General features: G+C 46.0%; 2 protein-coding genes across 2 annotated transcripts in view; both read left to right on the top strand.

Annotated features, from left to right (window-relative positions):
- Positions 1 to 2142: 2142 nt before the first annotated feature.
- Positions 2143 to 5928, top strand: LOC101990458 (beta-defensin 122-like). Its single transcript, XM_005363198.2, has 2 exons — positions 2143 to 2197; positions 5783 to 5928. Exons 1-2 carry the CDS (start codon positions 2143 to 2145, stop codon positions 5926 to 5928), a joined length of 201 nt encoding a protein of 66 aa, XP_005363255.1.
- Positions 5929 to 19695: 13767 nt separating this feature from the next.
- The window catches only part of LOC101989983 (beta-defensin 19-like), a 9851-nt gene continuing 5843 nt past the window's right edge, over positions 19696 to 23703 (top strand). Inside the window, exon 1 of the mRNA XM_005363197.2 lies at positions 19696 to 19753. Within this exon, the coding sequence (XP_005363254.1) occupies positions 19696 to 19753 (58 nt within the window). The remainder of the gene's footprint in view (positions 19754 to 23703) is intronic.

The following is a 23703-nucleotide window of genomic DNA, read 5'->3' as shown; positions in this document are numbered from 1 at the left end:
AAAAAAACCATTCAAGAACATGACCTACAGACAGGTTCATAGACCAGTCAGATGGTGGCAATTCCTTAATTGAGGTTTTCTCTTCTCAACTGTGTCGAGTTAGCCACACACACCTTGTATCAGGAAGTTCTAAGGCTGAGTGGGGACATCATTAAGATTCTGTGATGCCAACTCCAGGACGAGATCCAAGGTTGCTATCAGCAGTGGCAATGAAGGGCAGTCTGTAACTAAGAAGATTGTAAAGAGACTGAAGATTGGTGATTATGGCTGTGGGATTCTGTAGGCTCTGTAGGTGTAAGCACAATTAGTTTGCTCCACATTGGTGGCAAAGCCTTAGATTCCTATAGTCTTTCATTTTCTGTGTATTTTGAATGTTCAGGGAGCCAGACTACTGAGGGTTGGGTTGAGTTTTACAGGCCCTGGGCTCTAATCTGCTCACCAATGAGGCTGAATTGTAGAGAGAGAATGTGATTCATTCTAAGGCCGCACAACTAAGTGGCACATCTGGGACGGTGAGCTGGGTAATTTCAGCTCTAGCTTTCTTGGCTTCCACGCCAAAGTTCTTGTGAAAACTGGGCATTTTAGGCAGCGGGAGCCCATTTCTTTGATAGAGAATATCTTGCCACACAGTGGTGGCAAACACCTTTAATCCTAGCACTTGAAGACAGTGGCAGACCAATCTCTGTGAGGGATTAAATGACCAGCTAAAATCTCTTAAAGTGTTTTAAACTAGCTCATCCAAGTTATGTTAGAATTCTGATAGCCGTGGATAGCTACACTCGATGATGTAGGACTCCAAAGTGTGTGTGTGTTTACATGTGTTTGGATTCGAGTGATTGTGTATGTGAAGCCATCCACCTTGTGTTTTGAGACAGGGGCTCTCATGGCTGGCCAGTGGCAGTGAGCACCAGGGTTCCTGAGTGCCTGCCTCTATTTCCCCAGCACAAGGGTAGTAAGTATGTATCATCCTTTTATCATCCTTTTTTTCATTTTTTTTGGGGGGGGGACAGCTGTGTCACTATGAAGCCTTGGCTGTTCTGGAGCTCCCTAAGTAGACCAGGCTGGCCTCAAGCTCACAGAGATCCATTTGCTTCTGCCTCCTGAGTGCTGGGGTTAAAGGCATGCACCACCACACCCTGCTTCTGCCTCTTTTATGTAGACTCTGGTGATAATACCCGGGGCCTCATGCTTGCGTGGCAAGCGCTTTACCAGAAGAGCTACCAATGTAGGGCTTTGTAGAGCGTGGCAAGAAGTGTGGAGTGTCGAGGATTTTTAAATGTATTAACATTTTAAATATAATATTTTAGTTGATTATTTAAAAAATTTATACACGCATATGATGTATTTGATTGTACCCACCCCTACCTCCCCTGGTTTCTCTCAGATCCATTTCCCACCTCCCTTCCATTTTTCCAGTTTCATGTCCTTCCTTTGTTTAAAATATATACATTTTATTATTGTATGTCCGTGGGTGTTTTGGTTGCACCTATGCCTGTGTGCCATGTGCATACAGTGCTCACAGAGGCCAAAAAAAGGCGTGGGATCTGCTGCACCTGGACGGTTGTGGACTGTGATGTGGGTTCTAGGAACCCAGGTGGGTTCCTCTGGAAGAGCAGTCAGTGTTCTTAACCACTGAGCCATCTCTCCAGCCCCACCTTTTAAAAAACAACCCTTTGAATCCAATTTGTGCCGCCCATAGACTCCTGGATGTGCAGCCGTTCACCAGAACACAGTCAATCTAGCACGTGCCACACTCTGAAAGACAAATGATTGCCCCTTCCTCCAGCCCCAGCTGCTATCAACTGGGAACAGCTTCTCATCTAGGAGGAGGGGCTCATAAGTTCCTTTCCCTCCAGAGTAGAGGATTCTGGGTGGAACTGACAGAGACTGACATCTACTTATACCCTGACCAGAGGATTTAATCTTGCTGGTTACTGAGCGGATAAAGGGAGTGTCTGCGTAGGAGTGTGTGGTCAGTACTGTGGGTGTAGAGGCCTAGCGACAGGGAAGGCAGCTGGCTCAGGGCAGACTGTGCACACAGGTCTCTGAGGACACGAGTGCCAGCTGGTTACAAGGATCCAGAACTTTCTCCCACTGCCCGGTACCTTTCCAGACAGCCAACACCTCGGGATTCCCGAAGCCATGAGGACTGCAGTGTTAGCTATGGCTCTGTTGCTGCTATCCCAGGTCATTCCAGGTAACCTAGAGCCCTACAGAAGGACAGAGCTGGAGAGTGGATCTGGCCAGGGTATTTAGGGCCTGAGTGGGTGGCCGGATGTCTGGGGCAGTGGGAAGAGTCTCAGATCTTGGGATTAGAACCTGCGAGTCAGGTCGCTCCTCTGTATTTATCTTTTCTCATTTTTGATTTTTACGTGATAAATTTGACTAAAAGGTTAAGACTGGACACACTGAAATTTTGGTGTGCAACAAAAGCAGCTTCTTCATTTCCTGTAATTCATCTGAGAGTCCCCAGGAACTTCCATTCTGCTAGTAGAAGTTGGGAGTTAGACGTCCAGGGATTACATATAAACCTGGAAGCCAATTTCATCTGTCTCTTATGATTTGTGATACAATTCTGCCTTGGAGAAATGACTAGGCCGCCAGGACTTCTTCAATCCCCCCTTTATTCTGCCCACAATAGCAGATGGATTCAGGAGACAGTGGATGCATCAAGACTCAGTTAAATATGATTTGTTTGTTTATTTATTTATTTATTTTGGTTTTTCAAGGCAAGGTTTCTTTGTGTAATTGCCTTGACTGTCCTGGGATTCACTTTGTAGACCAGGCTGGTCTTGAACCCACAGAGATTAGACTAATGGTTCTAAGCCGCATGCTGAATCTGTTGCTGCCATCCTTCCTATCACAGTCCAAGCTCCTAGTCTCGGGCAGTGTGAGAGTCTTTGATCTTTCTGATAGAGCCCTACTTGTCCTCGATAGCGTCTTCTGTCTCTGGTGTCACAGAACGCTTGCTTCACGCTTGTTTTGTAATTGCCTGATCAACACTAGTTTCCATGCTTCCAATTTCCAAGAATTGGATACTAATTTCTACTGGCCGCTCAATGTCTCTAAGCTTTGCAGTGTCCATAAATGGGGGGAAATTTATTAAAAACAAACACCCATGAATTCCTACTGATATTTCAGATTAGGATTCAAATTTACAACCTACCTCTATATTCCTTTCTCCCCCCTCCCCCCCCGCAGTGGTGGGATTGGAACCCAGGGCCCCGTGGGTGGATGCATACTGCCACTGAGTCACGCACCTGACCTGCTGGGAAAGAGGGACTATACCCTACTTCCTTATTTCACTCTCTCTTACCACAAACACCTCTGCGGTAACGTGTCCTCAAGCCATTGACAACTTCTGCTCCTGTTCTCAGTAAACTTCTGTCTTCTTATCGTGCTGTATGGCTCTTTCATCAGAACACACAGCCCCTGAGTCTTTTATGCACTCATTTTATTTTTTTATTTTTATTTTTTAAATATTTATTTATTTATTTATTATGTACACAATATTCTGTCTGTGTTTATGCTTTCAGGCCAGAAGAGGGCACCAGACCTCATTACAGATGGTTGTGAGCCACCATGTGGTTGCTGGGAATTGAACTCAGGACTCTTGGAAGAGCAGGCAATGCTCTTAACCACTGAGCCATCTCTCCAGCCCCACTCATTTTATTTTTATATTTTTGTTGTTCATACTGGGTAGGCACTCTGCCACTGAGCTCCGGTGGCCTGACTTTAACTTGTCATTTGGTTTGCGTTTCTACAAGGCACTGCGTATTTAACAGTTAATCCTGTGTGTGATTTACTGGTCTGCAACTCTTGCCCCATCAGAGGCTGTAGGAAAGGCAAATGTTTGTTCAAGCTTCAGATGTGAACAGTTCCTTGCTGGCCTTTGTCCTTGGAAGGCACGAGTATCTTAAATACATGACACCAGCCTTGATTCTAGCATAAAGCATTATCATCAATAAGTTTTAGTCTAGCCCTGCCCTCGTGTGCACAGGTGTGTGTGTGTGTGTGTGCATGCACACACAAGCGTGTGTGTGTGTGTGTGTGTGCAGCCCGATTGCCCGAAACATTTTTGTTTTCTTTTTGTGTCATGTCCAGTGATGTTGCAACAATCACCCTGTTTTGGTTCGACTCTCTCAGGCACACTCTACGCCCTTTTGGCATGCCTCTCAAGTACTTCTCCATTGGAGGAGATGTTATTGAACATTGATGTGTTTGTTGTGTCTCCTTCGTTTTACTTAGTAAAATTCGGCACACTTGGGTATGTTGACTCTCTTGTCAATAGCTGGCCCTTTCCACTGATTCTTCTTATTCGATCTTCTAGTGTCTGGTGGTCTAGCGGTTAGGGTCCATTCTTCCTTGTTTTTTATTAAAATACTTTATATTTTTTGAGAATTTCATGCGCAAGTATTTTATGTAATTTCCACCTCTTTTCTCCTCGTCCCAACTCCCACTGTGTCCCCAACACTCCATCTTGAATTTATGACCTCTTCATATGTATATATATATATATATATATATATATATATATATATATATATTTTACTGGATATGGTCATTCATACAATACTGCTCATATGTATGCGCACTTAGAAATGACCATTTGGGGTAACTTACCAGGGAGCTCATCCCTGGAGAAAACCAATTGTCCCCCTCTCGGCGGCCATTGATTGCCTGTGGCTCTTCATCTAGAGGGTGGAGTCTGGTGAGCTTCTCCCCATCCACACTGCCATATCTATTGATGAGGTCATGCAGGGCTTGTATGCAGCCATATTGTTAGGGTTTCATGGGCATAGCATCTCAGCCATGTCTAGAAGGCAGTAGCAGCTAGTGTCCTGGTCCTCTGTCTCCTACTGTCTCCCCTCTTCTCTCCTGTAATATCCCCCAAGTCTTAGGTGGATGGGTTGTATTGTAGATATAGTAACTGGGCCAGACTCCCTATGGCCATTAATTCTCTGCGTTTTACCAGTCCTGGGCTTTTCTTCTTTATTTCAATATCCTTTCCACTTTGCATTTCTCTTACGCCATTAGCGTTCACTTTTGGCTAATGTGTTATTTCTAGTGCAGTTTTTTTCTTTGTAAAATAACTCAAACTGCTCAATCTTCGATGAGGTCCTCTCATTTCACAGCTGGATTTATTTAATACTAGTGTTTTTTTTTCACAAATTAATTAATAATTAGTTTTATTTTACACTTTATTTTCATTTCTTTTGAGACAGGGTCTTATGTAGTAGCTGGAGCTGGTCTCAAAAACTCACTGTGTGTTGTTGAAGATGCCCTTGAACTCCTGATTCTCCTGCCCCCAACTTTTGAGTGCCGAGATTACAAATGTGGCCATCATTCCCAATCTATGCTATGCCAGGGCTGGAGCCCAGGGCTTCAAGCATGCTAGGCAAGCCCCAATGGAGCTACCCCCTCTATGCTACAGCAGAGGCATCTCCATTTCCTTTAGAAAAGAGGGAACAGATTCTTAAGAAGGAAGCCACCACCTCAGAGTCTACCAACTGGTTTGAGAGACAGATTTCAAGTCCAGGGTATAGATTCTGACGTTCGTGTTAGTCTCATAAGCTACTGTGCTGTTAACTCTTGCAGTCCACCGCACTCCCAAGGGAGCGTTTACAAAGGCTGAGATTGGGATGCAGTACCCACAGAGAATGTGAGATGGTAGGACCTTCCTAAACCCCTAGAGGTGACAGTTCCTTCCATGGCTTTCTCTCTGGTCTCTACCTGGAACCGTGAGTCTGATTCAGGTGTCCTTGTTTCCATCCTGGATTAGGCAGCCCTGAAAGGTGCTGGAAATTTCAGGGTGCCTGCCGCGAAGAATGCACCAAGAACGAAAAGTTCTACATCTTGTGCTGGAGTGGCAAACTGTGCTGCGTGAAGCCCCAGAAGGTGCCGCAGCTGTCCCAGGATTTGAACTAGCCCTGTAAAGCCCGAGGTGACAAAAATGAAGGTGGACCCACCCGGAGTCTCACCTCGGCATTTCCCGAGCTTCATTAAAGCAGCGCTGTCTGACTTCCGTGTTTGCCTCTTTGTGTGCGTAGCCAGACGTCAGCAGAAGGCACGTGGTAAAAGGGTGCATTCGTGTGTTTAGTTCACCTTTCCTAGGAGCTCCATGTCTGTGGGGCTAACTAACTGCGGGGAACATATTCAGAGCAAGTGTCATCTTTACTGGTGCAGGCTACCTTTTCTCGTTGTTTGTAAATGATATATTCAAGAACTACATGCATGGCATTTACACTGTATTAGGGATTACAAGTAATCTAGACATGATGTAAGTATAGTCATTCCTCGTGGTATATGGTTCTGCAATCCCTGAAAATGCCAAACTATGTGTACCCCCAATTCTCTCATGTACAGTATTATACTGTTTGTGTGTAACCTATCCACACCCCCGGTGCTTAGTTTCTTTAGTGTATATTGATTGTGCAAGATTCTGGACTTTATTGTGACATTTTCACCTGGCATACAGTATGTTTTCACCCCCACTTATGTCTTACACTTTTCCCCGTACCCCCTTTACTTCCCTAATAACCCTTTTTAATATATGTGTCGTTTTTATTTTCTTCTTATGATTCCACACGAGAGAAAGCCTGTTTGTCTTCCCAAACCTAGCTTGTTTTCACTTAACAAGGCAATCTCTCCTGCTTCCCGTTCTCCTTTAAATGAAATGGTTTGATTCCTCACGATTGACAAACACTTCATTGTCTATGTAGTCCATAGCCCACCCCCACTTCCTTACGTTTGGTTTCTGACATAAGATCTTACTCTGTAAGTGAGTTCAGGCTGCCCTGGAACTCACTCTGCAATTCAAGGTGCCTTGAACTTATGGCACGCCTCCGGCTTCAGCCTCCGACGTGTGGCGATTGCCAGTATGAGTCACTAGACGTGACGCATCCACATGCTCTTCCTCCATTCCTACGATGTCTTTGTGACTGAGCTACCATGTGCAGGACTGTGATAACCACAGATACGCAGGTGGCAGGAGCACTTGCCGATCTATCTTCCTTCGGACTGTGCTCAGGACTAGGATGTTGTTTCAGCTCTATTTAATAATTCTTTGCAGAAGTTTCATATGTATTTCAGTGAAAATGTAATTTATATTCTCAGAAGCAGGATTTAAGAATTCTGTTTCCCTTCCACCCTCTCCAGGATTTTATTTTTCTTCAATGATTGCATTTTCTTTTGGGGGAGGCAGTGTTCAAGACAGGGTTTCTCTGTGTAACAGCCCTAGTTGTCCTGGAACTCACTTTGTGGACCAGGCTGGCCTTGAACTCACAGAGATCTGCCTGCCTCTGCCCCCTTAGTATTGCGCCATCACCGTCTGGCTGATTGCCATTTTTAACACAGAATGGAGAGATGTCTGCATGTTATTCGTCTGACAGAGGATTTGTATCCAGAATATATAAAGAACTCAAAAAGAACAAAAGTAACCAATAATTACATGAAAAAATGACCAACATCTTTAGCCATCAGGGAAGTACAAACTCAAGTCCCTTGTGTGTTCTGTCATCTCTGTTACTTGTCAGGCCCCATGCAATGGAAACACACATAAGTAGTGTGTAAATGACCGTATATACAGCAGGGAAAGCTGGATCTACTACATATTAGGGGCAGCGCAAGCTTTTAATCTCAGCCATTCCCTAACATGTCTTTAAAGGGTTAATGAGGTCGAAAGGTCAAGTAAAGCCTAGAGTACTTAAGCTGTCTGGTGATGACTGACAGACACCTGCGTTGTAAAGGATTAGATTAGCACAACTGGTTAGCACGCCCCTCCATCCGGTGCTAGCAGCTTCTCCTTGCTTCTGTGACCAAGGGCTTGACAAGAAGCAACTTAAGGGGAAAAGGGTTTAGGAGACAGTCAGTCATGGAGAGGAAGACATCACTGGTCAAACGGCAGCTATAGCCCACAAGCAGTGTGAGGTGAGTGTTGATATCCACTTCCTTCTCCCCGAAGCAGCGGCCTCGTTTTTAGAGTGGGACACGGCGGAATGACGCCACTCACATGCAGGATGAGCCTTTCCTCCTCAGTTAAGGCGCTCTGGAGACTCCCTTAGAGACGCATCCATTATTCCTCCTCAATGCCCTATGCTTCCTTAATCCAGTAAAGTTGGCACTCAAAATTAACCCTCACAGTGTATGCTCATCCACCTGACATCCATACCCACAGCTTTTAGCCATTACAATCCTTCTCGGGTCGTCAAAGCCCCATGACCATGTCATAAAGCAATACGTGTTCAGTTTATCTGCAAGAGTCCCTGAATCCGAACCCCGGTGTGCTTGCCAAGCCTGCTGACCTGTGTTTGGTCCCCAGGATCCACACGATAGGAGGCAAGGAACAACTTCCCCTGGCGGGCCTCGGGCTTTCGTGCTCGAACTTAGCCCAGGCGTGCACATAAACAACAACAAAGAAATAAATGTAAATTAACTTTTGAGCAGACTTTTCTGTCCTGCTCTGTATCCATTTGCAGCTCAGCTGGGGCTGTGGCTCCATGTTGTCTCACCTGTAAAATCCTGACCCAAGAGTTTTGCTGTAGTAGAAGCGCGAGCTCTGGAGAGCTCCCCTGTCAGCCGCCTGGTCTGACCTTGGTGTTAACACAGCTCACTAGCAACAACAGTGTCACAGCCACATCCAACCATGAGAGGACAAGAGTGCCACCCTACACTAGGCTTAGGAGCTCAGAATTACCATATAACAAAAGCCCTGAGAGTGGCTGAAATCCCAGCTCTGTCTGCCTGTACGCGGGAGAGAACTCTGGAGGCCATCTCTAGTTGGTATTTATTTAACAGCCATTTCTTGGAGTATTTTTCAAAGGTTATGGAGCTTGTTTTAAAATGCTTGTTTTGCTGGATGTGGTGGTAGCCCTTGGGAGGTAGAGGCAGGAAGACCAGGAATTTGAGGCCAACAGGGCCATTGAGACATTGTCACAAAACAACCAGACCCAAGAAACGACTTGTTTTAGGATGGGAACTCTCAAGTCCTTCCCCTTCCCAGCATCTTTGTCCTCGGCCCACCGGCAACTGGATATAAGTCGATTGTCTGCTTCTCTATTTTTTCTATTTGCTTTTACAGTGGCTGAGCAGTTTTTATGGGTTTAAGTTAGAAAAGTCTGCACCTAGAAGAGGGAAAGTATTATCTGCCCCGGGAGATCAGTGGCTGCTTCTGGGGGAAGAAGACAAAGAAAGTACTAAGGAGTGAAGTCTCCGGTTGGGGAGGCTGAAGTAGTGATAGGAAGTCAGAGGAGGATGGCCAGAAGGCCAGGGAGTGTAAGAAAGTGATAATCTCCGGAATGTGCCCAGATAAAATGTTAGCATCATTGTCTCCCATCTTCCACAGGGCCCCAACAATTACTCTGTGTCCACTCCAGACACAAAAAGGGGTGGGGTGGCCTTGAATTCAATTCTGGGTAAGCAATCTGAGCCTTAGACTTTCAGTGCTTTTCAATGTCCAAATTGATTGTTAGTGGTGGTGGTGGTTAGCTTCCAGGGCCCTGGCTGTCCTAGAAGGTTGGTCTTGAACTCACGAAGACCCACCTGCTTCAGCCTCCTGTGTGCTGGGATTAAAATGGGGGGCAGTCAGGTCAGAGTCTTTAGCACCTTCTATAGTGGGATACGATTGTCTTTTCCACAAACACACAAAGGGCAGATGACTCCCAGATGGGAAGGACGCCAGAAGCCGAGTTTCAAGAGGAGCCCATGGCCACTGAGCCAACAGTGCTACCAGTTTTGCCCGAGCCAGGCCTAGCATAGCTGCCTTGGACACAGCAACAAAGGCTGACTATCGGGGTACCATTACTCTTGGGGAACTTTCAGGCTAATGCTTTCTAAAATGTCATCCCTTGGCCACATGTCTCATTGTACCCTAGTCCTAGGCAAGGGTGACTCCCCCCTCCTTTTGCCATGCTGGGTATGAAACCCAGGACCCTTGGCCTACCTCACACTAGGCCCTACTGTGAACTATGACTTGGGCCCCAGACAGCAGCTTCTCTCACTAAAGACAGGTGTTCTTGTCTTTAGACCAAGATTGGTGTGTATTTTTTCTTACTTTCTTTTTATCTGTTCTTTGTGTCTTTCACATCGTGTATCTCAATCCCATTAATTTCCCCGTCCCTTCGCATCTGCCCTTGCAACCCCTCTCCCCGATAAAGTAAAATTTAAGAGGAAAAAAAAGAAAAGAGGAAAAACCTCGCCATGGAAGCTGCAGTGTGACACAGTGAGTCACGCATTAACACTTTGGTCCTCATACCTTCACTTGCAAGTGTTACTGGTCTGCTCGAGGCCTCTGGTTTCTGCTACACTATTGATGCTGGGTGCTAGCTGGGACTCCTCTTGGGTATCCTGTTGTCGCCCTGTGTCGTGGAGATCCTGCAGCTTTGGATCTCCGGGACCAGTCCCTTCATATGCTTCAGCAGCTACAGACGGGGTGGATATTGGGGTGGGCCAACTCATAACCCTGGTTCTGGTCCTGGATAGCTGCAGGGTTGGATCCCACCCGCTCTCCCTTGACCTCACCACCAGGGTGAGCTCTCCAGCATTGCCCCAGCTAGTTCACCCTTCCCCACAATAAGCAAGGGGTGGGGCTAGTTCTCCTGCTTTCACACCCTCAGGGTTAGCTCCTACACCTGGGCTGTCAGGGTCAGCTCTGCTGTGTTGCCCAGGTGAGGTGTAGGGGCCACTCTCCTGAGTGCTGCAGCTGCTCTTAAGACTTCAGGGTCAGCTCTTCCACCTCCACAGGCAGCGAAGAATAGGAGTGGGGGAGGACATCTCTCCCCTGCCCACACCACCACTTGGCGGATGAGGGGTGGGGCCGGATTTCTCACGCTCACGTTCTCAGGGCTGGTTCACCAGTACCCCTGTCAATAGCGTCAGCTCTGCTGTGCTGCCCAGGTGAGGGCTGCAGCTGGTAAGGGGGAAGAGTCAACTCCCTCGCCCACCACAGGCGGAAGGGGCAAGGAAGTAGGGCGCCGTTCCCTTGCCCTCTCCACCAAGTGGCAGACGCAGGGGGTGTGGTCAGCTGTTCCACTCTCCTACCCTCAGGGCCAGCTCACTGGAGCCTCTGCCAGCTGGGTCAACTCCACCATGCTGCCCAGGCGAGCAGCAGGGTCCACTCTCCCGAGAGCTGCAGGTGGCAAGGGGCGAGGGGGAGGAGGGCGTCTTTCCCTCACCCGTGCCACCACATGGCACACGAGAGGGGCACGACCTGCTCTTAAGATTGGTGTGTATTGGGGCTGGAGAGATGGCTCAGTGGTTAGGAGCATTGCCTGCTCTTCCAAAGGTCCTGAGTTCAATTCCTGGCAACTACATGATGGCTCACAACCATCTGTAATGAGGTCTGGTGCCCTCTTCTGGCCTGCAGACATACACACAGACAGAATATTGTATACATAATAAATAAATAAATAAATAAATAAATAAATAAATATTTTTTTAAAAAAAGATTAGTGTGTATTAATAAGACTATAAACGTGTGTTTACTGTATTTTTTTAAAAAAATAGTGCAGAAAAGGGACAAACTAAGAATTTAGCAGAGGGGCGGAAGATAGCTTAGTGGTGTTCACGGCACTTGCTGCTCTTGCCGACGTCCTGGATTCCAATCCCAGCATTTACATGCGAGCTCACAACCCTCTGGAACTCCAGCTCCAGGGGTTCAGACACCCTCTTCTAGCCTCTTCTGGTGCCAGGCAAGCACACAGTGCACTTACATATATTCAGGCAAAACACACACATAAAATAAACACAAACAGATCCTTACAAGACTGTTATGTAGCATTTGCCTGGGATTTTTCTCTATTTTGTTTGAGTGGGCATCGTGAAAACATCATTCTTTCCTGCTCTGTCTGAAGGAGAAGTCAGACCTTGTGTTCTGAGTGGCCTTCCTTTTTTAAATGGAGAACTGAAAATGTGTGTATGCGCTTGTGTGGTGCGTGTATGTGTGTGCATGGGCGTGTTCATGTGTATGTGTGTGTGCGCATGCGTGCACATGTTCCAGGAGCAGCCAAGAAGACTGTTCCTTGCCTGCCCACTGTCTTCGTTAGGAAGACCTAAGCACAAGGAAGCCAACTCAGGTGGATGTCCTCTCAGGCATGACCGCCTGATCAAGGATTCTCAAAGAGGAATTGTCTGCTTCAGGTTGTCCTGTGGGCTGTGGCTGCATCTGTGGGGGATGCCCTTGACTGATGTGGGAAGACCCATCCCAAATGTGGATGGCATGGTCTGGTAACAACCCAGATTGAAAAAAGGAAGGGAGAAGGAAGGTTTGCTTTTTGCTTTCCTGGCCTTCCCTCTCTCCACCAAGTTAATTTGCCCATCGCTGCTGCTGACTCCCTTGCTGACATTGGAGACAGCTTCTTCTGCCTCCAACACGGACTGAAGAAACCCATGAGGCCTTTGGTACTAGTGGTCACCCAGCCTTGTGGGCCAAGCAACTACTGGCTTCTCACCCTCTCAGCTGCAAGGCAACTACTGTTGGATCCTTGCCACCATATTTTGTAATTCAATATAATAAATCCACATCTAAAAGACGAACTTGCATATTTGGCCTTCCCTTTGGTTTCTAGAGCACCCCAGTTAAGACATGGAGGCTGGGTCTCCCTGGGATGAGCGAGGGGATGGGTTTGACTATAGGCGGCAGTGCTGTGGTGAGAGGGAGCGGCCTGTGCTTTGGTGGAACTTCATGGGCAACAGCAATCCTGCAGCCTCTTAGAACCACCCAGGGAGCAGTCCGAGGGCCTTAACCATACCCTGATTCTGAGAAGCAAAGAGACAAACACCAAAGTTGCTGCATCCCAACAGACTTGGTTCTGGAAGCTGACGGGTGGCAGCAAGGGAGTGGAGAAAGGATGACTACACAGACAGGTACGGAATCGCTGGGGCAGGCGGGCCTTGAGCACTTGGATGGAGTGGCATCAGCTACCTCAGCAACCTGCAATCTCAGCACATTCATTACCCTTAGCACAGGGGGCAGGCTTGGTGGGAGGTCTCTGTAGGCGAGCAGTCTCAGAACGTAAACCTCCAGGAGGAGGAAGCTGCAGTTGCTAGTCTTGCCATGTACTGGTCAATTTTGTAAACACTTCTGCGTGGACCAGAGAAAGGCTTGGCCTTTCCAAGTTTCTGGGGGTCAGAGGTCTTGGTCCTCTGACCAAGCCCGTGTCCAATAGGGAATGTGTATTCAGTCAGGCCTTCATCCCATCTTTCCCCATTCACTCAAGGCATTCTTGACTCCCTACACACGCTCATCCTCGTTCTAGACAGGGGAGGTCCTGGGAGATCAAACTGAGAACAGGATGGCACAAACCCAATAATAATGGATAATAAACATCTTACCAGGTTAAAGTAAATAAAATCAACATAGCATTTCCTAAGAACTGAGGGTGATGGGTTACTCTTAGTGTTTTTCTTACTGTTTTGAAGAATTACAGAAAAAAAAAAGGCCTAGAAGTGTAGCCTGATTGGTAGAACACCTGTAAACTATGTACCAGACCCTGGCTTCAACTCTCAATACCACACAAACACACAAATTTGTAGACAAAATACTTTGCCCTGGCATCTGTGTCTCTCATGGAGAGGGGCTGATGGAGGGTTGGTTCAGATCCTGGCCTCTCCATGATACTCTTGCCATGCTTTCTGAAACCTTGGCCATCCATGTTGCCTCCCCCTGGGCCACAGGCCCCACAGGCCCTCGGACAGATAGAATGTACATGCACAGAGGGGCAGGGTCTTCATCAGAGACTTCAATTGTTGGGGTTTCATCTCTTTGACATTGTTATTGACTTAAGGGCTTTAGTGAGAGGAGCCCGTGAAATCAGGCTAAAGTCCTTTGCAGGCCTGTGTGTAGGACCTTGATAGCCAGTGTCCCCTTTCCTCCTCCACGTGGAACTCATAGCTGCCCAGATTGGAGGGATGGAGGGAGGGGAGGCATTCAGAGCCAGCCAGGCCAGGCTGTTCCTGTGTGGGAGACTTTTAAAGTTGGACACTGCACTCTGTTCTCATCTTGTCTCCCACAGACACAATGCAGCAATCACTATCAAGTTGGTTCTCTGGCCAAAATTCGCCTCCTCCGTTATTGCCCCAGGTCTTCATCCGGTGGCAGCCCCTGCTCCCCACATTTTATCTGCTCCTCCTAACTTTGTCCCACATCTCCAGCTCAGTAAGAGAATTCCCAAGCCCCTGTCACGTTTCAGAGTCACCGGGTATAGGGTGACCGAGGTAGTGGACACCATGTCTAAAGGTCTGAGAACAGAGGTGTTTGCAAACACCTACTCAGTCACCAGCTGTGTGTCTCCACACAAATCACTTGGCAGCATAAATGCACACAGGTCACACACAAGATAGTCCTAAATATGTACCATTTGAACACACACACGCACACACACACACACACACACACTAGAATGTGTGCAAGCACGCAGACAAAATGTAATTTAAAAATTTAAAAAGAACACAGTAAACCAGGAGGCAGACTTTATATCCCCAAATCTAGTGAACTGCTTGGCCCTTGGAAGGGCTCTGCGATCACACTCATGGCACCACCCAATGCAAGCTATTGATTTTCTATGATCATTTACTCAGTGGAGTAATAGTTACATTTATTAGGCTTGCCAATGTTTATTAAACACTAATCTGTTTATAAAGCCAGGTTCTAAATATCTCCAGTTCTCCTTAGTGTTGGTCCTTTTAATAAGTCAGACCCTGACTTTTAGCAAGCTTTCAATGCCCAGACTAAAGGAAAATATTCCCAGTGTATCCCAGAGCGGGCTTTGGTGGGAATGGGTTCTGGCCAATGGACTGAAAACAGCGTGTGCCACTTCTGAAGGTTTCCTTCAAAGAAATAGCATCACACTTCACCACACTCCTCGATGGTAGGAACTGGAGCTGCTCCTGCAGGTGAAACTGTCTGAGAATATGTAGAAGGATTCAAGGTCCCTGCTGTCTGTGACACTTCTGCACTTAACTGCACACAAAAATGGAAAAAACAAAATCAATGTATATGTTTTGGAATCATTGTTTAGGAGCAATGCTTATTAAAATAGCTGGATTAATATCTGAATATGGCAGGTAAAATCCCATGCTAGGGTTAGGAACTGTAAAGGTCTGTTCTCTGCTTCTCTTACAAAATATCAAACTCTGGAAAGCAAATTCATTAAAACTACCATTTGGGAGACAGAAACTCTTTGATTAGGCAGCCACACCTGTCCTATCTCACTAAGGGCCTCGTGGTGGGTGACATCCCAGCACTGAAGATCACATGGCAAAGCAGGAATCCAGAGATGACCAGTGGTCAAGTTCATTCTTGTTATAACCTCCCACTCTTTTGGGATCTAAGCATAGTCCTGTTGATGGGGGCTGTTTGTTCATCCCCACTGCCCAGATCCAAAGTAATCACACAGAAACTATATTAATTGCAATACTGTTTGGCCAATAGCTTGCTCTTACATCTTAAATCAACCCATTTCTATTATTTTATATTTTACCATGAGATTTGTGGTTTACTGGTAAGGTTCATTGGTGTTTGTCTCCTCTGGCAGCTACATGGCGTCTCAGACTCTGCCTACTTTCTCCCAGCATTCAGTTTAGTTTTTCCCCCAACCTAGGTCTATTCTGGTCTGCTGTAGGCCCAAGCAACTTCTTTATTCATTAACTAATAAAAGCAACACATATACAGTAAAACTTCCCACATCATTTCCCCTTTTCTGTCTAAATAAAAAAGGTTTTAACTTTAACATAGTAAAATTACATATGAAAACAGGTATAAAGCAAGAATTAAGTTTACAATATTTATATCTATTTTGTCTTTTATCATAACTAAAGAAAACTATAACTATAAATTCTTTAACTCTACCAAAGACCACAGAAAGATATAATATTACCTAAGTTAGCAGGCAGTGCATTGTAAGCAATTTTCAAAACTCTAGAATTGACAGAGACATCTTACTACCTGGAAAGTTACCCAAAGTTCTTCTGTACCATTGGGGCACCCATCTTCAGCCTACAGGCCTATAGTATCTGAGAGACTTTTCCCCAAAGCAGGAAATTTCAAAGAGAGTTTCACCTATATTGACAGTTTGTCAGCCACTTTCTTCTGTGTCCTGCAGAATGTCTAGCAGACTCTTTCATGAAGCAGGAACCACGGAGTATTGTCTCACCTTTAGGCAAGTCCAGCAGTCATTTCTCTGTGGGTCCTGCATGTCTAGTTTATACATAAAAACATTAAGAAGCTCAGGCAAAGCAGTTTCTTGCCCAAATAGCTGACCAACTTCATAAGGAGCCTCTTTGATGCCCATAATCTTCTTGAAGTAGATTGGTATTGCCAAGAACAGATGTGTCTCATTGTCATGTAAAGGTCTAAGTTTTTTTAAAAAAAAATTTAAATACCATATTCTGTTAGTCTTTGAAAAGTTTGAAGAATACCTAACTAATTGAAATATATTTCTATGTATCTAGAAAATCTAACCAACATGACTATAAGATTAACTATTATACATGACTATCTACTAAACCTGTGTTTCTTAATTATATATTACATTTTTAAATGAGCTGCATAAACACAATACCTTAATCAAGAGCAGAAATATACATATAACAAAATTGACCTTAAGTTTTTATCAATAAACCAAGGTCTATACCAATGCAAAGCATTCATCTCTATAGCATTTCCCCCTTTAAATGTAAACAAACATTTATAAACAATATTTGAGAATTTGGGAATAGTTCTTTCCAAACTGCTTCCTGATTTTTGTTGGGCAAAGTGTTTTTGAGTGTTCACGGTGACCTTTCAGGGGTTCTTGGTCCATCAAATCACATTATTCTGGAAGGAACCCACAGATTCTCATCTTCTGTGGAAACAAAAACAGAACCTTTTTTTTCCAAAGCAAGATATCCTTAGACCCAAATCTTGAAGTCAAGATACCTTTAAAATATATATGTTGGCTTAACTTAGCTGCCTGTCTAATGAAATGTCTCTCTGTACTTAGCTCATTCACAGTTAAAAAATTCAAAGAAGACACAATAATATACATAATCCAGACTCTCTGTGTATATTCCATCTTTATGTGGCTTAATTTTCTTACTCTATTACTTTTTCTACAAGCTTAATATTTATTTTATTATCTTTATTCCTTTGATCTATGACTGTCTGTACTCTTTTATATTACATTTACCGTCTCTTTACTCTTTTCCCTCTCTCTCCAAAGCCTGTGGACATTTATTTAACACTGTGACCCATTTAGAGATCTTTTCCATTGGAATTTATCTGTATTGTGTATGTAAAATCCTTTTCTGACAAAATGCATTTTAAAATGGTAAGCAGGGTGGTCATCTCAGCCCTGGATACTGGCTCTGCCTCTTTCGGCCTTTTAACATGGCAGAGGTAATTCAGTGTCAGCTCTGGGATCACTGGGAGGCCGCTGCACTCACAACTCTAGTAAGCAATTGGCTCATGCTGCTACCAAGTAACTTGCAGCATTCTTCCCACAAACCCCATTTAGGTGCTCTGCCTCCTGAAAGAGCCAGAGTCACTATTTCTTATGCTGAGTCAGTAAGCCTTCTCTTAAAGGAGCCATGGTGCTCTTGCCCACTGCCAACAAACAGAGACCATCCAAAAAAATGTGGCTATCAAGAAACTGCTTAACTCTGTTTTTATGTGTCTAGAATTCCTTTCCAAGATCTCTCAGATTTTATGTGGATGTACTCAGCCCCGTGTTGGGTGCCAATCTGTTGACAGAGGCTGCTTGTTCATTCCCCACTGCCCAGACCCCAAATAATCACACAGAAACTGCATTAATTACAATACTGTTTGGCCAATAGCGTAAGTATATTTCTAGATAGCTCTTACATTGTTGAAATAATAGCGGCGGAGCTGAGTCCCCAGCACCCGGCCGCCTGCATGGCTAGCTTAGCTTATGACCCGAAATAATTACACGGAAACTGTATTCTTTTAATCACTGCCTGACCCATTAGTTCCAGCCTCTTATTGGCTAGCTCTTACATATTGATCTAACCCATTTCTATTATTCTGTGTAGCCCACAGGCTGGCTTACCAAGAATGATCTTAACCTGCATCTGCCTGGCGTGGGAGAATCATGGCGACTCACTGACTCAGCTTCTTTCTCCCAGCATCCTGTTCTGTTTTCTCCACCTACCTAAGGGCTGGCCTATGAAATGGGCCTAGGCAGTTTCTTTATTAATAAGAAATCACTCCCACATCATTACATCTTAAATTAACCCATTCTGTTATTTTATATTTTACCATAAGGCTCATGGTTTACTGGTAAGGTTCTCCAGAGTCTGCCTCCTCCTGCAGCATCTCAGACTCTGCCTACTTTCTCCCAGCATTCAGTTTAGTTTTCCCCACTAACTCTATTCTGCCCTGCTGTAGGTCCAAGAAGTTTCTTTATTTATTAACCTAAAAGCAGCATATATACAGAAAGACTTCCCACATCAGAGTCCCCCACATCTTCTAGCTGTGAAATCCTGTGACCTAATTACCTTGCACTAAGGCTTGCCTTGGTGTGTGTGTGTGTGTGTGTGTGTGTGTGTGTGTGTGTGTGTATGTAAGAAGTCAATGACAGGGGTCTTTCCCAATTGTTCTCCACCTTATTTTTTGTTTTTAGTCTCTTACTGAACCTGGAGTCATTGATTTGCCTGGACTGGCTGGCCAGCCAGCCCTAGGGTCACTGCGCCATGGCTTCCCCAGCTCTAGGATTACAGATGTGTGCTACTGAGTCTGGCTTTTATATGAGTGTTGGAGATCTGAACTCAAGTCTTTATGTTTACGCAACAAATACTTTACCCACTGAGGCCCCACCTGTTACAGGCTCTACCATCTCCCTATGCTGAAAAATTTCCAGCCCATGACCTTTTGAAGGGCACAGTTCAAGCCAAGTTCCTGGCAGTTCCATGAGAGAATCGAAGATGAAACATGTACAATAAATATGAAAATCCCACAGGACTTGATGAAGGCCACAAGAGAACGGATTCCATTTCAGAGCAGCTATGTCTGGAAGACCTAGCACCTTTGAGAGACACCCACAATGACAGGAAGTGACAGCAGCCATTCAGGGAAGCTTGGAGTCCTGCAGAGGGAGATGCAGGCTGAGGCCTTGATATAGAACATATGGGAAGGTTTAAGATTTCATGAGACAAAAATCTGTGGTGGAGGGAGGAGAAGAGAAGAAGGCTAAGAATGAAGAACTCTTTTTTTTTTCTTTTTTGTATTTTGAGACAGGGTTTCTCTGTGTAGCTCTGGCTGTCCTGAAACTAACTTTGTTGATCAGATTGGCCTCGAATTTAGGGAGCTCCGCCTGCCTCTGCCTCCTGAGTGCTGGGATTAAAGGTGTGTGCCACCACCGGCCGGCTACTGAAGAACTCTTAGAATTTTAATGTTTCTTGACACATGTTCATCTGTTAATTAATGAACTAATTGTGGGTCTCAAAAGTCCAAACAACTTACTTCACTCTTGTCCTTCCTAGAAGAGAAGTCATGTCTGGCATAGGTGCCAGTCACTTTCCCACACTCTCTTCTTATGCTGAGGCATTTGCTACACACAGTCGTTGGTCTGGCTGACCTTGGACAAATCCCTCCTGTTCTCATCACTGCCCACGGCCCTTGATAAAAGGAGGATCATCCTTGCCCCAGGGAATGCTGTTCCTGTCCTGCAGCTCAGCTGCCTCCTTCACCCTGGTACTGCCACCATGAAGCTGTTGCTCCTGCTTCTTGCCATATTTGTGGCAACAGAACTGGTGATGTCAGGTAACGTGGGTTCTTTTAGGGTCTGGGGTCCTGTTTCTGGGTTTCTCTCTCTCCTTCACTCTCACAGGGTCAACGTTTAAGTCTTTTCCCATTTCACACAGCTTCAAAGGGTAACCCAAGTGCTTGTGCATGTTTCTCTCTCTCTCTCTTTCTCTCTCTCTCTCTCTCTCTCTCTCTCTCTCTCTCTCTCTCTCTCTAATTCTGCTTTACTGTCTTTTCCCATTTCACACAGCTTCAAAGGGTAACCCAAGTGCTTGTGCATGTTTCTCTCTCTCTCTCTTTCTCTCTCTCTCTCTCTCTCTCTCTCTCTCTCTCTCTCTCTCTAATTCTGCTTTACTAAGTAGCTGCATGAGAGATGTTTGCCAGGGTCTGATACCTTGAGGGCAAGAGTAGAATTCTGGGGGGAACTTAGGAGGTGGATAAGGGGTGAAGGATTGGGTTCAGGTTGGAGACTTGGTTAGGGGTAATTCCTCCTGTGGGAACACTCAGGGGCTAGGGTGACAGAAAGTGTCAGCATGGGCTGGAGGTGAGGATCTGGATTTCCAGGTGCCCTGGAATAAGATGGAGAGGGGAGGTTTGGCTTCAGTGGAGCTGCTGCTGGCCTTGGACTGGACTTGGGCTGAGGGTGGGGTAGTCGTCTGGTGTGCTGGGTGCTTGGGTGCAGCTTGGTGGCAGGGAGCTGGCTGGTGACTTGATTAGATTTGCGTTTGGCTTGGAGTGAGGCCTCAGGGAGCACTGAGCTGGGCAAGGCAGGAAGCTGACTGGGGCTTGAGTTTTAAGTAGATGAGTATGATTCAAGGGGACTGGACCCTGGACGGAGGTCAGAACTGAGGTTTGCTGACTTCTGTCACCAGCTGTTAAGGAGCTGACTCTGTTGTGATGTAACTGAGTCTCCTCTGTCCACTAGCACATAGATGGGCATTGTCCCTTTCCCATCATTCCCAGGTTCCTCTAGGTGGAACCCTCATTCACACACAGTGATTCTGGAGGAAGGACTAGGAAGCTGGGGGGGTGCTCGGGGCAGGATGATTGATGGGGAGAAACTTTGAAGAAAGCTTTCCCTTGGCTGGATGTGGTGGAGCACGCCTTTAATCCAAGCATTTGTTGTAATATTAGCGGCGGGCTAAGTTCTTGGCACCCGGCCGCCCACACGGCTAGCTTTATACCCGAAATAATAACACACAAATTGTATTCTTTTAAACGCTGCTTGGCCCATTAGTTTTAACCTCTTATTGGCTAGCTCTTACATATTGATCTAACCCATTTTTGATATTCTGTGTAGCACCACCACAAGCTGGCTTACCAGGAAAGATCTTAACCTGCGTCTGTCTGGAGTGGGAGAATCATGGTGACTGCCTGACTCGGCTTCTTTCTCCCAGCATTCTGTTCTGTCTACTCTGCCTACCTAATTTTCTGTCCTATTAAAGGGCCAAGGCAGTCTCTTTATTTAACCAATGAAATTAACACAAAACAAAAGACTCTTCCCCATCAAGCATTAGAGGCAGAGGCAGGTAAATCTCTGTGTTTGAGGCCAGCCTGGTCTACAAGAGCAAGTTTCAGGCCAGGAGCTGAGAGCCTGTTTCAAAAATAAAAAAGAATTTTCCAGAAAGCTTTCTCTCCCTCTCAAGGCCCGCTCGCCTTTCCTGGGCCTGTGCATCTCTGTTTCTCCCTTGCTCCCCTGTCATCTGCTGCTTCTTGTCTGTCATTCGAGCAATACTAACACACGCCTAACAATTGTTCCTGTGCCCCAAAGATGCATGCTGGAAGGACGGACACTGCCGGGTGATGTGCAAGGACGGGGAAGACAGTGTCATACGCTGCCAAAATCGCAAACGCTGCTGCGTCCCTTTGCGTTACCTAACCCTCCCTACCATGGTCATTGATGGAGTCCTTGGCTGGACCACTCCTACGACGTCCTCAAAACTCCATAGAAAGAAGAGACGCTCCTACTATTGGTAGAAAGGATGTTGCTTCTCATCCTTTAGTCTCTACACCACATTAAAACTCACAGAATTGACTTTGGTGTCTGTCAGTCATAATGGATTGGGGTGGGGAGATGGAAGGACAGAGTTCAGAGGCAGTGGAGAGAAACCATCAGGACTGGACCTTGGTGATGGGGTGAGAAGCACAGTGTTGAAGATGGTGTCACCTACCAGCCCCAGGAGCGGCTACGGAGACATATATAAACTGAGGGGAGCACGGGGTGGGTGGAACCACAGACTTAAAGGGGCCTTAGATACCTAGAGTATTGGTTCATCTTGGGAGGGAATACGTCAATCGTGGCTGAGTGGAACCTAAATCTTTGGATTTCCCCCGAAAGACCCTGTAATGCTCAAGAACTCGCATTCCAAATATAGACAGCACCTGCAGCTTGTCCACGCAGGGTGAGCGTGTCCATTCTTAGCATTCTCTCACGCATTCCTCTCGGCTCTGCCTCTTACCACTAACGCATCCTGTTTCCAACCCTGTCAGAGCTCCAGCATCTTGTTTTTGGGAAAGTCGAACAACAACATCGTTTAGCTTAGGGTTACAATAAGCAAGGTGGTGGCGGCATGAGCCTTTAATCCCAGCACTCGGGAGGCAGAGACAGGTGGATCTCTGTGAGTTCAAGGCCAGCCTGGTCTACAGAGAGAGTTCCAGCACAGGCACCAAAGCTACAGAGAAACCCTGTCTCAAAGCAAAACAAAAGAAAAAGAAAAATAGAATTAAATAGGCAGGGTCCGAGGGCTCGGTAAACACATCTGTGGCCAATCTTGTCAGTTTCTGCAGGCCCTTGCAGAGTAGGCACTGTTGGTCTTCCTTGGCTCTGGCAGGGGGTGGCAAGGGACAGAAGTCTACACCATTTGGATGGATTAACACGGGTGAGACTAGAAATGGGGAATTTAAAGATCCTGATGGGGAATCTGTGGGACTGGATGTCTTCAAATCCTGGTCTTTACACAAGTGTTCACCCCTGAGCTATGCTGTTGATGAGGTCAAGGATGGGGGGCGGGTTTAAAGCATGACACCCGCCATTGAGACTGATAGGAGTCTTTGATATGGGTCGGGAATGTTCTAGGAACATAGCCCCTCCCCCATCCTGCCTTTCCTTTAGGCTTCCTGTAAGCTCCTCCCCACTGGGGGATGAGATATGGGGCCAGTGATGTCCACCCTGCCTTCAGGCTTGCACTTTGATCAGTGGGGCCTGGTGCAGTCTGTCCAAAGACTCTGAGGCTACTTCCTGAAGCTGTGAGGTCTGTTTCCTAGGTGCACCCACAGGACCTTCTGGGAAGTGCCACTAGGCACTGGGAGAAATGCCAGCTACATTCTGTTTCAGGGGCCATGGCCAAGCTTGGGCCACAAGTTCTCATGAGCTACTTCTTGGTGGATGCAGATCTGAGGATGTGGGGGAGGAACGCTGGGTTGAGGGTGGGCAGCTGCCCCAAGGCTGCCATGTTTCTACAGGAACTCTGAGGAGCCCAGGAATTATGAATCATCTCAATGGGGTCATCCCAGAGGGTTGTTTCCCTGAAGAACATAGAATAGATTTTGCTTACATATTTCTCTTGATGACTTGATTCATCACTTTTAAGTATCCAGACATATGGTATAAGGGCTTTTATTTGTATTCTTTTCCAAGATTTTGATCTGATCTTTGTGTGTGTGTGTGTATGCATATGCCAAATGCATATATGTGCATGTGTGTGAGTGTCCGTTTGTGTGTGTATATATGGTGAGTGCATATGTGTGCATATGTGTGAATTTGTGTTTGTGTGCACATAGTGAATGCATGTGTGTTGTACATATGTGTGAGTGTATCTTTGTGTGTGCGTGCTCATAGTGAATGCATATGTATGCATGTGTGTAGTAATGCGAGCAGTGGGCTGCTTCCTGCCACCCGGCAGCCATCACGGCTAGCTTTGCCCGAAATAATTACACAGACACTGTATTCATTTAATCACTGCTTGGCC

This window comes from Microtus ochrogaster, linkage group LG8 (genome assembly GCF_000317375.1).
Source record: "Microtus ochrogaster isolate Prairie Vole_2 linkage group LG8, MicOch1.0, whole genome shotgun sequence".
Taxonomy (NCBI): domain Eukaryota; kingdom Metazoa; phylum Chordata; class Mammalia; order Rodentia; family Cricetidae; genus Microtus; species Microtus ochrogaster.
The sequence above is the reverse complement of the archived record's forward strand: the minus strand, read 5'-3'. Positions and strand labels throughout refer to the sequence as shown.